The sequence below is a fragment of the Dufourea novaeangliae genome, unplaced genomic scaffold (genome assembly GCF_001272555.1).
Source record: "Dufourea novaeangliae isolate 0120121106 unplaced genomic scaffold, ASM127255v1 scaffold8, whole genome shotgun sequence".
NCBI classification, from domain to species: Eukaryota; Metazoa; Arthropoda; class Insecta; order Hymenoptera; family Halictidae; genus Dufourea; species Dufourea novaeangliae.
The window spans coordinates 11,625,247-11,640,458 of NW_015373923.1; the positions used below are offsets into that span (position 1 = coordinate 11,625,247).

Below are 15,212 nucleotides of genomic sequence, written 5' to 3' on the forward strand. Positions count from 1 at the left end.
AAGTGTAAAAATGTCTAGTACTTTGAATGTTTTAGAAAATTATTCGAGATAATGATATATGAAACTACTGAAAATTACTTTAGATTCCTTTTCCTTATTCTATAAATTCTTTGATTGGAATATGAATGTTGCTGAAAGTATGAACATTTTCACAGGAGAATGATATAAATGGAACTTTAAAACTTTTTTAAGTGTTACAGTGATATTTCGTTATATGTTCCATAATGTCAATAATACTGATTTCCTTGCAACATCCATAATTATTACAAATGTCAATATAATGAAATATCTTTTATGCGATGTTTGTGGTGTAATAAAAATCTGTGTTTCGATTACGTTTTTGATACGTACTACTCACTTATATGTAATAATATAGAATAAAAATATACTATTAGTCCGATCTTTGAAAATATGCATGCGTTCGTTGTCACTGTTAAACTGTTGTAATAACAATGGAATAATAAAATGATTTACTCAAATGTACATAATAATACATGTACATATCCATAAAAACAATATTAAACGCAATAACTTTTTTGTACGCGAAGAAAAACTAATATAAGTCCGTCGGGATACGCACCCAAAACTCCTTTCTAATACGTCTACTTTATAGCGAACGGACGGAAGAGAATCCGTTCACGACCATGGTCCCTTCTTAGATTTAACGTAGTTCACAAATTCACCGTTCTCATAACGTAGAGGGCAGCAGAAAATCCCTGACGTTTTACATTATCGGTATTTCAGAACATGAGACACGAAGTCTCATAAGATGATAGGTCTATCCTATACCTAGTCGGTGCTGATAGTAGCAGTGATAGCGCGAAAAGCACCGAATGTAATAAACAAATGTGTCTTTAGTGAGTCGCGCAATATATTCCAATGCAATGAGAAAATACTACGTGTTAAAAAATATTTTGTTTTATAATTTTCGTTCTTCAATTTCGCTCGCGTAATTTTGTTTACAGATCCATAATATTAATTACATAGTAAATAAAATTTGCCAGAATGATATTGTCTTCAATAACATAAACTAGAGTTTTCTACATAGATGAAATAATAAGTTTATTTTTCTCGTAATTTTGTATCTATCCCTCTTAAATACTTATTATGACATATCCATTTCCTTCATAACGTTGCTACTTGTTATAAATGTATAAGAACCTCATGAACATTACATGATACAAAATAATTAGGTTAGTTAATAATCTTGTTTGGTAATTAATATAAACATATTGTAAAAAATATCTTCTTTAATATTATAGTTACAAATCAAGCTTGGTTTGTTGTATATTATATTACAAAATTTAAAGTACAGAATATAAAGTTTTATCTGTACAAATCTAATAAAAATCATCAATTTCATTAAACAAAACATCCTTAAGGAACATCACCTAAACAGTTCAGCAAAGGACCAAAATTATTAATAATTGTACATACCATTTCTGTAAATACAGTTACAATGCGTGTTTTACTACATATTTACACCGGATATAAAAAGTAATTGCATACTACTAAGAATATTAGGATTTTTTTATCTGGTGTTAATGTTTTTCAAGAATTTTTTATTACAAAAATGTATAAATGAGATGAATAATCAAATAAGTATACATATTTTGTATCTTAAACCATATTTCCGATTGCTTTGTATAGTTAGCAATTAAATCAAGTGATACGATAAGCACCACATTAACACAGGTTGGATGCCTGCTACAAACAATATAAAATAGAGTCTCCTTTTGTTACCAGATGCTGTGTATGAACTGTCGTTCTGTGGAATGACTCTTAGCTTTAACGATCGCATAAGAAAGAATGCTAAAGATCCACTGCAGTACAGCAAAGCCATGTAGTAACCAAACTTCCGAAATAGTAACGAAATCGAAAGAGCTGTGTTTATTCCAACATACTTATAGCCACAATAAGCTAATAAATCTAATGTTGAGAGACTCGTTTCAATGTGCATAATATAAAGAGTTACAGTGTTCACCAGAACTTCTATAACATTCCATGCCAGGGCTGAACTGGCTAAAGTGCCTAGTGGACTGAAACGTTCCTGAATTCCTAATATTAAAGCACCTATAACTACATATGTCACAAATGCCATAGTTGGAATATACAAATCCAATGCATTGTTCTCAAAACGTGGTTGCAATGGAACATCTTGCTTATACCTGACAGACCAGTCCTGTTGAAAATATCAATCATTATAACAATTTATTATCATTGCACCTGTAACACTTACTTTATGAGTGAATGGGAACAGCAACAAAGTTAGTTTTGTAAGAATATAATTTGTATCAACAGCAAAGTAATACTTTAAAGCTGTGACAGGCACATATTTTTCAAATTGTTGAGACCCATATCCCACCAAAGCATTGCCATATTGTACAGCCATGTTTGTAACTACTGGTTTTACTAACAACTGTGTTGTAAATTGTGGTGACGAATATTCTTGACCATGGTTTTCATTAGATGGATAGTTTTGCATTGGCACTGTATTAAATCCATATGGTGGCGGTGGTTGTTCTGGCACATTAAAACCAAATTCAGATACCATACCATTGTTTATAGAAACCTGAAAATAAAAAAAATAATTAAGAACAACTCTATGTTGCTTTCACACTGTTTATTTTACTATTTTACCTGTTGATTATACACATATGGATTTTGGGGTACAGCAGGTGTTGGAGCAGATAAACTAGTAGATGGGTCGAGTAACCTTTTAGGTTTCCCTATTAAAAATATTTGTCATAAATTACTTTACAAAATGGTAAAACTAAATCTAATTAACCCCTTAACCTACGATTTACTTATCACATACTCCACAAATATTTATAACTTTAGGAGGGCACCGCCGCTAATATTTATATTTGGCCCGATTATCGTATTACGGGCTATGCCCGTAATATTCACTTTTGGCCCGATCATCTACTACGGGCTATGCCCGTAATATTTACGTTTGGTCCAATCATCTACTACGGGCTATGCCCGTAGTTGTAGGTTAAGGGTTAAGGTTTTAAATACAAGTCCGTCTTGACATATAAATTAATGGCGCTTGCTAAATGAAGGAAGCTTAAAGATCATAACCTCCTTAGCATTTCATATAGCACTATGAACTACGTTATAAGATGTTCTATAAATTATAGTATATTTCAAACTAAAGTTTACATTTCTTCTGAATGTTAATCGATAAAAATTAATTATAGACTACATCGATGTCATAATAACATTATAACATGACATCCTAAACACCAATTTCAAAAAACTTACCTCGACGTGTACTTGCGTGATCATTCATGGTTTTCTCGATAGTATTTGTTAGGTCGCGCAATAATGTAAAGAACAGCTGAATCAACTGGCAAGTATGAATAATAAAGTCACTGTGGGTTGAACACCAGAACACACAGGGATCGAAAGTAACAAAGGCTCGGACAGTCCACCAGAAAACGAGGAGATCAAATCCTAACATCATCTACCATTGGCAGAAGCCAGCTTCAGAAAATGCTGAAGGAAATGGTGCTTAGAGCACAGAAAAAGAACCTGGGACGTGGCCATTGACTGCAGAGTCAGCAAGTTGACCCTAGAAAACGAACCAGTGTACACTGAAAAGGATTCCTAAAACTACTCAGCGAGGATACGAGGAGGGTTGCCAGCCTTTTAACAGGACGCGCAGCATTAAATTTCCGTCTGACCCGTATGAGGGAGAAAGAGGCCCGCGACGAGAGGTCCCACCCGATGACGTGCTGGAGGGCCCGCCGTTCACCGACGAACGACGAGCACTCCTCCAGCACGTGCTGCGCGGAGTCTACCTCCTCGCCGCACAAACGGCATTCCGGCGTCACCGCCGCCCCAATCTTATGCAAATACTCACCGAAGCATCCGTGCCCGGTGAGCATGTGCGCAAGGCGGTAGGTCAGCTTGCCATGCCCACGATCCAGCCACGTATCCAAGCGTGACAGGATCGCCCCAACCTGCCTGCTTTTGCGCAGCGCAGAGGTACTTGCTGGTCCATCCTATTCCCGTGAGAAGGGGGTTGCCCCAACGTCTTACTCCACTTAGCTCTAAAACATAGGTAGGGAAACGGACGATCCTGATGACTCTCCGACTCCGAGAGCAAAGTACACTCGAACCCTCCAAGCGGCCTGGGCCTAATAAAGTTAAAAAGGGTGGAAACGCCGGGAGAAACAAAACCCCGGGTAAAGCCACCACTAGACTCTTGGGTCTTTGTGTAGGCCAGACAATTTACCGTCAGGCTCGTGGCCTCGAAGGGGATACTATGTGTTAAAAAATATTTTGTTTTATAATTTTCATTCTTCAATTTCGCTGGCGTAATTTTGTTTACAGATCCATAATATTAATTACATAGTAAATAAAGTTCCCAGAATGATATTGTCTTCAATAATAGAAACTAGAGTTTTCTACATAGATGAAATAATAAGTTTATTTTTCTCGTAATATTGTATCTAATGGAATCCCTCTTAAATGCTTATTATAACATATTCATTTGCTTCATAACATTGTTACTTGTTATAAATGTATAAGAACCTCATGAACATTACATGATACAAAATAATTAGGTTAGTTAATAATCTTGTTTGGTAATTAATATAAACATATTGTAAAAAATATCTTTTTTAATATTATAGTTACGAATCAAGCTTGGTTTGTTGTACATTATATTACAAAATTTAAAGTACAGAATATAAAGTTTTATCTGTACAAATCTAATAAAAATCATCAATTTCATTAAACAAAACATCCTTAAGGAACATCACCCAAACAGTTCAGCAAAGGACCATAATTATTAATAATTGTACATACCATTTCTGTAAATACAGTAACAATGCGTGTTTTACTACATATTTACACCGAATATATAAATAACTGCATACTACTAAGAATAGTAGGATTTTTTTATCTGGCGTTAATGTTTTTCAAAAATTTTTTATTACAAAAATGTATAGATGAGATGAATAATCAAATAAGTATACATATTTTGTATCTTAAACCATATTTCCGATTACTTTGTATAGTTAGCAATTAAATCAAGTGATACGATAAGCACCACATTAACACAGGTTGGATGCCTGCTACAAACAATATAAAATAGAGTCTCCTTTTGTTACCAGATGCTGTGTATGAACTGTCGTTCTGTGGAATGACTCTTAGCTTTAATGACCGCATAAGAAAGAATGCTAAAGATCCACTGCAGTACAGCAAAGTCATGTAGTAACCAAATTTCCGAAATAGTAACGAAATCGAAAGAGCTGTGTTTATTCCAACATACTTATAGCCACAATAAGCTAATAAATCTAATGTTGAGAGACTCGTTTCAATGTGCATAATATAAAGAGTTACAGTGTTCACCAGAACTTCTATAACATTCCATGCCAGGGCTGAACTGGCTAAAGTGCCTAGTGGACTGAAACGTTCCTGAATTCCTAAGATTAAAGCACCTATAACTACATATGTCACAAACGCCATAGTTGGAATATACAAGTCCAACGCATTTTTTTCAAAACGTGGTTGCAATGGAACATCTTGCTCGTACCTAACAGACCAGTCCTGTTGAAAATATCAATCATTTATAACAATTTATTAACAAATCATTGCATCTGTAACACTTACTTTATGAGTGAATGGGAACAGCAACAAAGTTAGTTTTGTAAGAATATAGTTTGTATCAACAGCAAAGTAATACTTTAAAGCTGTGACAGGCACATATTTTTCAAATTGTTGAGACCCATATCCCACCAAAGCATTGCCATATTGTACAGCCATGTTTGTAACTACTGGTTCTGCTAACAATTGTGTTGTAAATTGTGGTGACGAATATTCTTGACCACGGTTTTCAATAGATGGATAGTTTTGCATTGGCACTGTATTAAATCCATATGGTGGTGGTGGTTGTTCTGGCACATTAAAACCAAATTCAGATACCATACCATTGTTTATAGGAACCTGAAAATAAAAATAAAAATTAAGAACAACTCTATTTTGCCTCCACTCTGTTTATTTTACTATTTTACCTGTTGATTATACACATATGGATTTTGGGGTACAGCAGGCATTGGAGCAGATAAACCAGCAGATGGGTCGAGTAACCTTTTAGGTTTCCCTATTAAAAATATTTGTCATAAATTACTTTACAGAATGGTAAAACTAAATCTAATTAAGGTTGCACATGCAAGTCCATCTTGACATATAAATTAATGACACTTGTTAAATGAAGGAAGCTTAAAGATCATAACCTCCTTGGCGTTTCATATATCAGAATGCACTACGTTATTACTTAGATGTTCTATACATTATAATGTATTTTAAATTAAGTTTTCATTTCTCCTTAATGTTAATCGATAAAAATTGATTATTGATTACATCGATATCATAAAAACATTACAACATGACATCATGAACTCCAATTCCAAAAAACTTACCTCGACGTGCACTTGAGTGATTATGATTCATGGTTTTGTCGATTGTATTTATTGAATTATTTGATAAAAACACCCAATTTGAAGAGAAATTTAATAGCTCACAGGATAGACCCGACTACTTGCGCAACGAAAATCGAAAACAATTCGTGTTACACTTCGCCATATTCCGTTATTCACAAAGAGAGTGCAAGGTCAGGGCATCACGGATTTAACTAAACTTTTGTATATTGGCAGATTTGAATGACCTGTTTATGAAAATATATCATTATAGGGGCAGATACTCAATAGTTGTTGAGATATTTATGATTGTAGATTGTTGTTTACCATAAATACAATTGGTGACAATTGGAATTCCTATCAGTACCAAGTACCGTTGTTGCGTGGCGCTAGCGTATCGGAATAGGACGCCGTCGGTCCATAGTTCGATTCCCCTTATCGATAAACATTTTTTCTATTAGTAATTCTGACGTGATATACAATAACAATATAAAATATTTAATTGCATAATATAACAAAAATTAAATTATTTTTTCCATTGTAAAAAAATTTGTTGACTTTTAAGAAAAAAAGAAACTTTAGGGGGCACCCGGGTTTGAACCGGGGACCTCTCGATCTGCAGTCGAATGCTCTACCACTGAGCTATACCCCCCATTGTAATATATTTTCGAAAATAAGTATTTCCACAGCAGCTAAATAAATGTATCTTATTCACCTACACATTTATTTATGACATGAATTTTATAAATATAGCCATTTATGAATATCGCTTTTATTTTCCTTTAAAATAATAATGTTAACCTTAAATATTTAATAATAATATTTACCTTAAATATTTAACAATAACATAGTCAAGATACGCTGTATGTATGAAAATTCTTAATATAAAAGAAATTAAATAAGAATATCTGAAATATATATTCGTATATTTTTATTATTTTTATGTCAGTATTTAGGTACTTTATTCACAACTTAAAATAATTTAAATGTTATTTTCACGAAACTGTGACTATTTATGTTTTGAAAGTGAGAAAGAAATTAATTTTACACACTGGGTGATCACAAAAGTCGAAAGAAGTTGCACGATATTTGATCTCTGATGCAAAAATGTTTCATTTCTCTTTCTATTGATACGTTACTGAGACGGTGGTATCTAAGCAACCCTTACATTAACTGGTCGCGGTATTAGAGGGTTGCCAGTGCGCGTCCCACCTTCGTGTGGTGCGCTTCACAATCACCAAATCGAGCAGTCGTCGTGGAACCGTCGTTCACTGTCGCAAACACATTTTGAAGACTTACACATCGCGATGGAAAAAAGTCAAAAATTAGCGGTACAATTTTTCCAAAAGTAAGCTTCACAATATACTATCCTTAGCAAACATTTAATACATGCTAGATCAGATAATTCATATTTATAATCGCAAAAGCACGTGTATAACGCTTACATTAAAAGATAATAGTTTCTTGTTCTTATTTTGAACAGCACACAATATATTTATGATAAGTAAATGCATCTTGATGAACTTTTAAACATTTTTTTGCTTTCTTGTTACTTGATTGTGTACTATAACAAACTTCCAATGACTTTCACGAAACGTAGTAAACATTTACAGTCCCAGAAAATATTGTATAATATAGCCTAGATAAATTAATGGTATTCGTCATTGAAACAAATAAAGAATAAAGAATAATAATAATTCTAAAGTGTCTTGAAACGTAGAAAATGTAAAACTAAAAATCGGAATTGATCGTGGTTCAATCGAATGTTTCTAAAAGAGATTTATTACGAAATTAAGTAATAGATTTCCAGTAGTAATACAGTATTTGTATAGTATATTGAGATACGTCATTCGTAGAAAATAATTCAGAAACATGCAGTTTTTTTAAAAGAGTGTGTCAGTCCTTAAATATTTTAAATTAAATAAAACAATAGTTTGGTTTATTTACACGCAAAATAATAAATTGTTACAAGCATATCTTGTTTTTCACCCTTAATACTTAAACCATTATAAGTGCAACGTTCTAATGTTAATAGAAAGGTCATTCGCATTGCATTTATCTCTATGAATATATTGTACTAAGAACACATCTGAATGGATCAAGTGATCATAACGAATTCATCAATCCGTTAAATATTAAATTGCACCAATTGAAGCGGAGACATACGTTTAAGTGTGCACTACACGCACATAAAGCACATAGTATAAACACGATGTTTCATAGGAACTTTGTATCTGATTAAATATTACTTTCTACGAGTTTTTTTTATCAAACACAAGGCATCTTTCCTTAAACACGTTCGAATGCGATATTCTATAATCGCATTAACATTACCTTAATTTCACTTTATTACCTACATCATGCAACTGATGTACCATTCAATTTTTCATTTTGTTTCATTTAAAAGAAACTGTGAAACCTCGTACAATCGATTTCTTATTACTTTTATTTAAGAAATTTTTCAAAACGCACAGTACAAACACAGCTCTCATCGATCAGTCGTAGATATTCATCAGAGGTACTAGATTTCTTCTGAAAGAAGCGTAGTAAACGGTTAAATAAATTTGCATCTATTTGCATATAATTTCTATTTTGTAATTTCACGTACGTTTGTCACGAGAAAGTAGATTCGTATTTTTCTCGTCGATGCATCATGTCGGTTAACGTAGATTTACGTACCTGGCTCGCCATTGCCATGTCGCGCCGTTGCTTCGGCACTGATCGGTAATCGTGGATGGATCATCGATTTGGTCACCAATAGACACGGGTGAATCGAGCGTTCTCACCATGTTGGCCGCACGTAATCTTACATGAAACTGGAGATGTTATCATTAAATATTAACGACGCGCCATCACGAAGAGTGAAGGCCTACGGGAATTATTAACGGAGCAATAACGATCGACGTGCGGCACGGTGAATCAACGAAATAACGATTTTCAGTCATCGGCGCGTTAGGGCAACACGTGCACGTGGGTTCGTTGTACGTGTGTATATATATCATTAAACGTGCGCCACTTTGTTAGGGTCGGCCACTCTGATTCAGCACTCGAGCCGTGTAACATTCTTGGAATTTCGAATGCATTTTCTTTCAGGCTCTACGACCTCTTATCGACTCGGGGATATTGCGTTCCTTGCCTCGGGTTCGTTAGATCGTGAAAAGTTTCGAACGTCTGTGTTTTAAATTATTTTTATGGATGCAGGGTAATTAAAAAATTAAAACCATATATTTGTAAAATTGGACATAATATGGACAATGTATATTTAAATACATTTGTGACAAATGAAATAAATATTATAATAAAGTTTCATGAGATTTTCAAGCTCCCTTAAGTCAATAAAACTCTTAATAAAGAAAACTTATTGCTCTTCGATAGCCATTTTTGAAATTTTCTCCCTGGAAATATTAATTTGCACAGGCATTCTGGGTCTAGTTGTCAGTCTTTGTAGAAGTTGCTTAAACTATTTTTCAAGGTAATTAGGTAGATTTTCTTATTAATGTTTTTAAAAATTGTTTTCAGTGCCATCAATAACGCCAACTAACTAAATGACATTTAGATGCCTTCATGTAACACTCTGCATGCAGATTATAACTGCACTAAATGTATCTTTAAATATTAAAAAATTAAGTATTATCCTCGTAGTGGTTTAAAGTTCTACAATAAATTATTAAAAAGTTGCATGTTTCACTAAGATAAGATTACTTTTATCGTTGCAAGGCTACTAAAAGTTGAAAAATTCGATTCATTCACTTACTCCTATTTCTTGTTTGATATATTTCCACATTATTTTAAAATCGATACGTTGTAATTACTCAGCTCGCAGTCGCATAAAAAGAGCATAATCGTGACGATAATTATTCCGTCACGAGCTCCTACGCTCGACACGTTGCAGCCGTTAAGAATGTCTGGTAACACGCGTGCGATGATTTTGGCGCTTTTTATCACGGCCAATTAGGCCTCCAACTAACACAATCCCCGTGTAATGTACTATTTCCACGAGAAGAATCGTACAGGAATCCCGGTTGGCGCGATGCAGAATTCAAAAGGTGCATAGATCGTAACTTCAAAACCGCTATCGATTCTCACGTACTGTTACACACATTATAAACTGACTTGAAGTCTGGTTTCACGATAGCGTGACACGTGACGGGAAACAGCCTAAGAACGTAGACACTGCTGTTTAAGAACGGCAGTAACGCCGTTCGAATTGTGGAGAAAATTACTTCGACGACACACATGCCGGCGGGAAAGGAATTCTTTCATTTCACTTGTCTGACATTGCCTGACAAAACTAGTCTGTCATAGTTTCAACCGACACGGTTCACGGGAACCAATCGTTTTACTTCGTGAAAAGGAATTTTTGGCACTGTTCACCGAAACAGAGTTATTTTCCCAAAATGGTAGTCTCTCTTAAAGGAAATATCGAGTTATCAATTGTAATCTAAACACGACTACGTCGATAATACCATCAGATTTCACACTTTCTCTAATCCACTTGAATCAGAGTGGTATTTCACCGACAGCTTCAAGGATACTCGTTGATAGCCGATGGAAGCAATATCGTTTAGTGCTACCACGCCAGTAAAGTGCCCAGCTGTCCAATGTTAATTTCTTATCAAACTTTTTTTTCCTTGAAAATTAATCGATTCATATCGCTCTATTTTCCGAGCACATACTAGGCGGACGAACGTCCAACTTTTGGATGCACTTGCTACTTCACCGTTCTCCATTTCGCAATCATTGCACTGCAGTGAGGTTTCATGAATTCTATGATCGCAATGACAGAATTGAATTTCCTATTTTGTCAATCAATCCTTTTAATTTTTAGTTGTATAGAATATTCTCGTTGTTACGGTCTAGTAGTTTTCTTGTAAATGAGAAGTGTGTACGTAAATAGTGAAAAAGAAAAAAATATCATTTATTTCGTGTAAGCAATATGGTGACATAATTAAACATTCATATTTAATGTAAGTTTTGTTACCTCAACTTTTGTAAACCAGAAACTGTAGTTTTCTTTGTACAACATGTGAAAAAGGTTGTTGATAAAACTTTATCACAACTTTAGATATGTAGGTACTATTTTTTAATGTTTGCATTATGTCACTGGATTCATTAGTATTTGTATTAGATAAATGTGTATATAATGATGAGTTATGTTTATGTCATAAAATGCTCAAAATATTTCTTTAATTTCCGATGCAGACTGAGTTTGAATATTATTTGTTATCTGTTTATTTGAATTTATTTTGTTAGTCGCTTTCCTTTGGTATAAAAAGAAACTGCAATTAGTTATTTAAAAAAGTTAAGATTAACAATTAATATTTTTCACATTATTAATTTTTTATAAGTACTGTAATTTTTCTCACCTGTTGTTTCATATACTTGCTATTTACATGAAAAATTCCTAATGGGAATAATATAAAAACTCTGTGTAAATAAAAATTTTTTAAAATTACTTACAAAAAAGAAAAAATTATAAAATTGCATTTGTGTATTCTTACGAAGCAGATCAAGAGTTATTAAGATTATGAATTTCAAATGATGCTTAGATACAAATCAGATTTTTAACAAAAATATTACCGTAGTGAATAAGAATGGACTCTATTATTTCTTTCAATCAAATTATTCTAATCAATACACGTAATTTCTTTTCCACAGTATACATACATACTGTAAATACTAATACTCGGTATTCAAGAAAAAGTTAATAGACAGAACATACTCAGCAATTCTATAATTACAACTGAATTTTTTGTTCATACAATCAGGAAGCAAACTATATTTACGTCCTTGAATAATAACCAAAGACACGACAAAATGTTAATTTCTAATCTTTCCCGATACCGGTAGTTTCGCGTGGAAACCAGTTTTCCCATGATAAGTAGAAGGCAATTAAAGTGGCTGAAACGAATGAGCTGCTGCGCGTTCCAGCACGCTTACTTTTTCTCTCGGGTCTTATCGTCTACTGTATTAAGTCGTAACTTTAGGTCTTCATTGTCCAATTGCACGGTCAGTATGTATCTTACGTTTAACGACTCGATACTAATACTTGGTGACATACTTCGCCCAAGATGCATACTACACGAATGTCGTTCTACATTTTCGAAGAAAAAGTTTGTTCTAGTATCATTCGATCGTATCGTATCTTTAATTATCTCGACCTCTTTAGATAATAATGATACAAGAAGAAAGAAAGCAGAATTCTGAAAAATTCGACATGTGGCGACCTTGCCGTGAAATCAGAAGCATATAATAGTTCGCCACGGGGGATAGGTGTTGTGGCGTTAGGTTTCTATGGCAGCGAGTGACCTGGTCAGTCCACCACGTGGACAGTAACCGAGCTTTAAATTCGGGTCGGGTTTAGTGATAAGTTCCTGATAGGATCTGCGATCGTGTCAGGCCGTCTTGAGGGAACGAGGTCCCTCGGTGTCTGTCCGTCAATTATTAACCGAACCATTCTTTATATCGGCCTATAGAATGAGGTTTATTAGAAAAGTAGCTTACGACGATCGATACCCCACCTTCTCTGTCGTTCGCGGAGTAACGAAAAATCTGTTCGCTTTTATATTGCACGTCTTATTGTCACGGCGCGTCATTATCGAATTACCGTTGCCGCATTACTGCGGACAATGTGTAACACCTATCTGTTTCTGTATCGGTGATTGTTATTGGTATGGCTGCTCGCTCTGTTCATTCGCAGTCACGCAGCGGCTGTGTTTACTCCTGGCGCGGCAACAGTAGTTGAAACAGCTTCGGTCAGACAGTAGTCACGGATATACGGGGGAATTACACAGTAGATAAAAACTGTGGTAGATCAGACACTCGACTGGGGACTTTTAATAACTTTAATCGGGGAACAGTTTATATTTTGAATAATTTTAAATAATTAATTATATTTCAAACGCACCAATGAATCAATATTTAAGAGATTTTGTAACTATTAAAGTCGAATTTTAAATGATAATGATATTAATAAACATTAAATTTTTTAATATCTGTACCTTTTTATAACAATGTTAATTTGAAAAATTGGAGAAATGTAATCAATTGAATTGAAAAGAAAGAATACAGATTTCACTACTGCATGAACATTTCTAATTAATAGCGCGTAAATGATTTGAATATGAAACGAGGAATTGAAAAAGAAACAATATTTAATCATTTGCTTATTTGAATAACTTAATTTATTCGTTTTTATATACATATAACTTTCATTCACCGGTACGTGTTCATTTAGTGTTTCATCCACCCTATAAGTTATTGCACTTCATATGAGCACTTATGGTTGAGTTCTACACCAACGAATTTTGAACATAAAAATTTATCTTACTGGTGCTTCCAATTTATGGACCTTCTAATATTCTATTAGGTGTACAAATTAATTTGTGGCTCTCACAATTTGTTATTGACTGAAAGCCACCATAACTTTTTCGTATAGGGATTCGCCAACTGCCCGAGGAATGACATAAATGTATAGAAAATGATGGGGAATATTTTCAAGACTAGATTATATTTTAAAAGAAAGTCGCGAATTAATTTCTACACCTATTAAAATTCCAGTTTGTTTCAAGTTGTGCCAGGATTTTATGAAACACCTTGTATATGTATATTATATTTATATTTCAAATGCATTAACAAGTATTATTTTAGTTAATGAATAGACTCGGATGTTTACTCAAATATAGATTTTTATAGATTACATTATAGAAACTGGAATCAAATAGAAATTTGTTTATCTTAATAGGGGTTGTAACGAGTTTCAAATAAAACAAAAACTTCTTTGAACTATCTTAAACTTCTTACTACACGGAATTTAAAATAATCAGGTATATCATAAATACAAAAAATTCGCAGTGTATTGATAAAGTGTAGCAGTTGTACTATATAATTCTTCTCATCTATCTTTTTCTTTTAATGAATTCATAGACAACTGTCGATTTGAAAATTATTAGAATGTGGACAAACGTATTCAACTTCTGTCAATTAATATACATAACACTATTTTAAAAATTGTAATTAAATATAAATTTTGTAATTCACACTGCGATATTTATTAAGCTTCTCACATTGACGAGAATAACATATTATTTCCAAAACAACTAAATATTGGAAAGGAATTTAAATTCATTAAGAATTAGTTTTAAATTCAGGGTGAATTTCATATTCATTTTCATAAAGCTATGAATTTTTATCGTCATTTTATCGTTAATGTGAGAATATTCAAATCTAATTTTTTTCTTGTAAGGTGGGACAAAAACGACTTTTTTCCGTTCAGGGGAGGAAGGCAAATGAAGCCCCCCCCCCTGCTCCCCCTTGGCTACGCTCATGACTCTGTATCTAGTGCTCACTGTTCATGAGTTTATAACACCTATTAACATGGAAAATGTTTCGCTTAAGAAACATTTCAATAAAGTTTAATACCATTTACAGTAATGTCTCGATAAGTGCGACGTACTCGGGTCCTCTTCGGAGCAATCATGGCTAGGCGGAAAGGTTTTCAGCCCCTTGTAAATTTGTTTTTTACCCGAAGCCGAGCCTCTGCTTAGCTTCTGTTTACTCTGTTTTGATTCATTCCAGCGGGTAATCCCCTATTGGTGGAAATAACGCCGTTGCTCGTGTCGCATTCATCGAGAAATCACTGTATGTGTTATTATTTACCTAATAAAACCTGCAGTAGGTACAGAATTAAAAATTCTCCTCCACTTTGTTTTTACATATTAATTTCTGAAATTGTGCATTCGCATAAATTTCCGCAGTCTATTAATTGTTTAATACACGACG

General features: G+C 33.7%; 2 protein-coding genes and 1 non-coding gene across 3 annotated transcripts; all 3 read right to left on the reverse strand.

Moving 5' to 3' along the window:
* Window positions 1-1,646: 1,646 nt before the first annotated feature.
* On the reverse strand, window positions 1,647-3,406 carry LOC107194873 (protein YIF1B-A-like). Its single transcript, XM_015584581.1, has 4 exons — window positions 3,268-3,406; window positions 2,641-2,729; window positions 2,240-2,572; window positions 1,647-2,182 (listed from the first exon to the last, which is right to left on the reverse strand). The coding sequence occupies exons 1-4, from the start codon at window positions 3,293-3,295 to the stop codon at window positions 1,658-1,660; spliced, it is 975 nt and encodes a 324-aa protein (XP_015440067.1). The 5' UTR covers window positions 3,296-3,406; the 3' UTR covers window positions 1,647-1,657.
* A 1,591-nt stretch (window positions 3,407-4,997) lies between these two features.
* Window positions 4,998-6,553, reverse strand: LOC107194902 (protein YIF1B-A-like). The gene is made up of 4 exons (XM_015584615.1): window positions 6,435-6,553; window positions 6,027-6,115; window positions 5,626-5,958; window positions 4,998-5,562 (listed from the first exon to the last, which is right to left on the reverse strand). The coding sequence occupies exons 1-4, from the start codon at window positions 6,463-6,465 to the stop codon at window positions 5,038-5,040; spliced, it is 978 nt and encodes a 325-aa protein (XP_015440101.1). The 5' UTR covers window positions 6,466-6,553; the 3' UTR covers window positions 4,998-5,037.
* A 458-nt stretch (window positions 6,554-7,011) lies between these two features.
* On the reverse strand, window positions 7,012-7,083 carry Trnac-gca. The gene has a single exon. It is a non-coding gene; the product is annotated as a tRNA-Cys (tRNA).
* Between the last annotated feature and the right edge of the window lie 8,129 nt (window positions 7,084-15,212).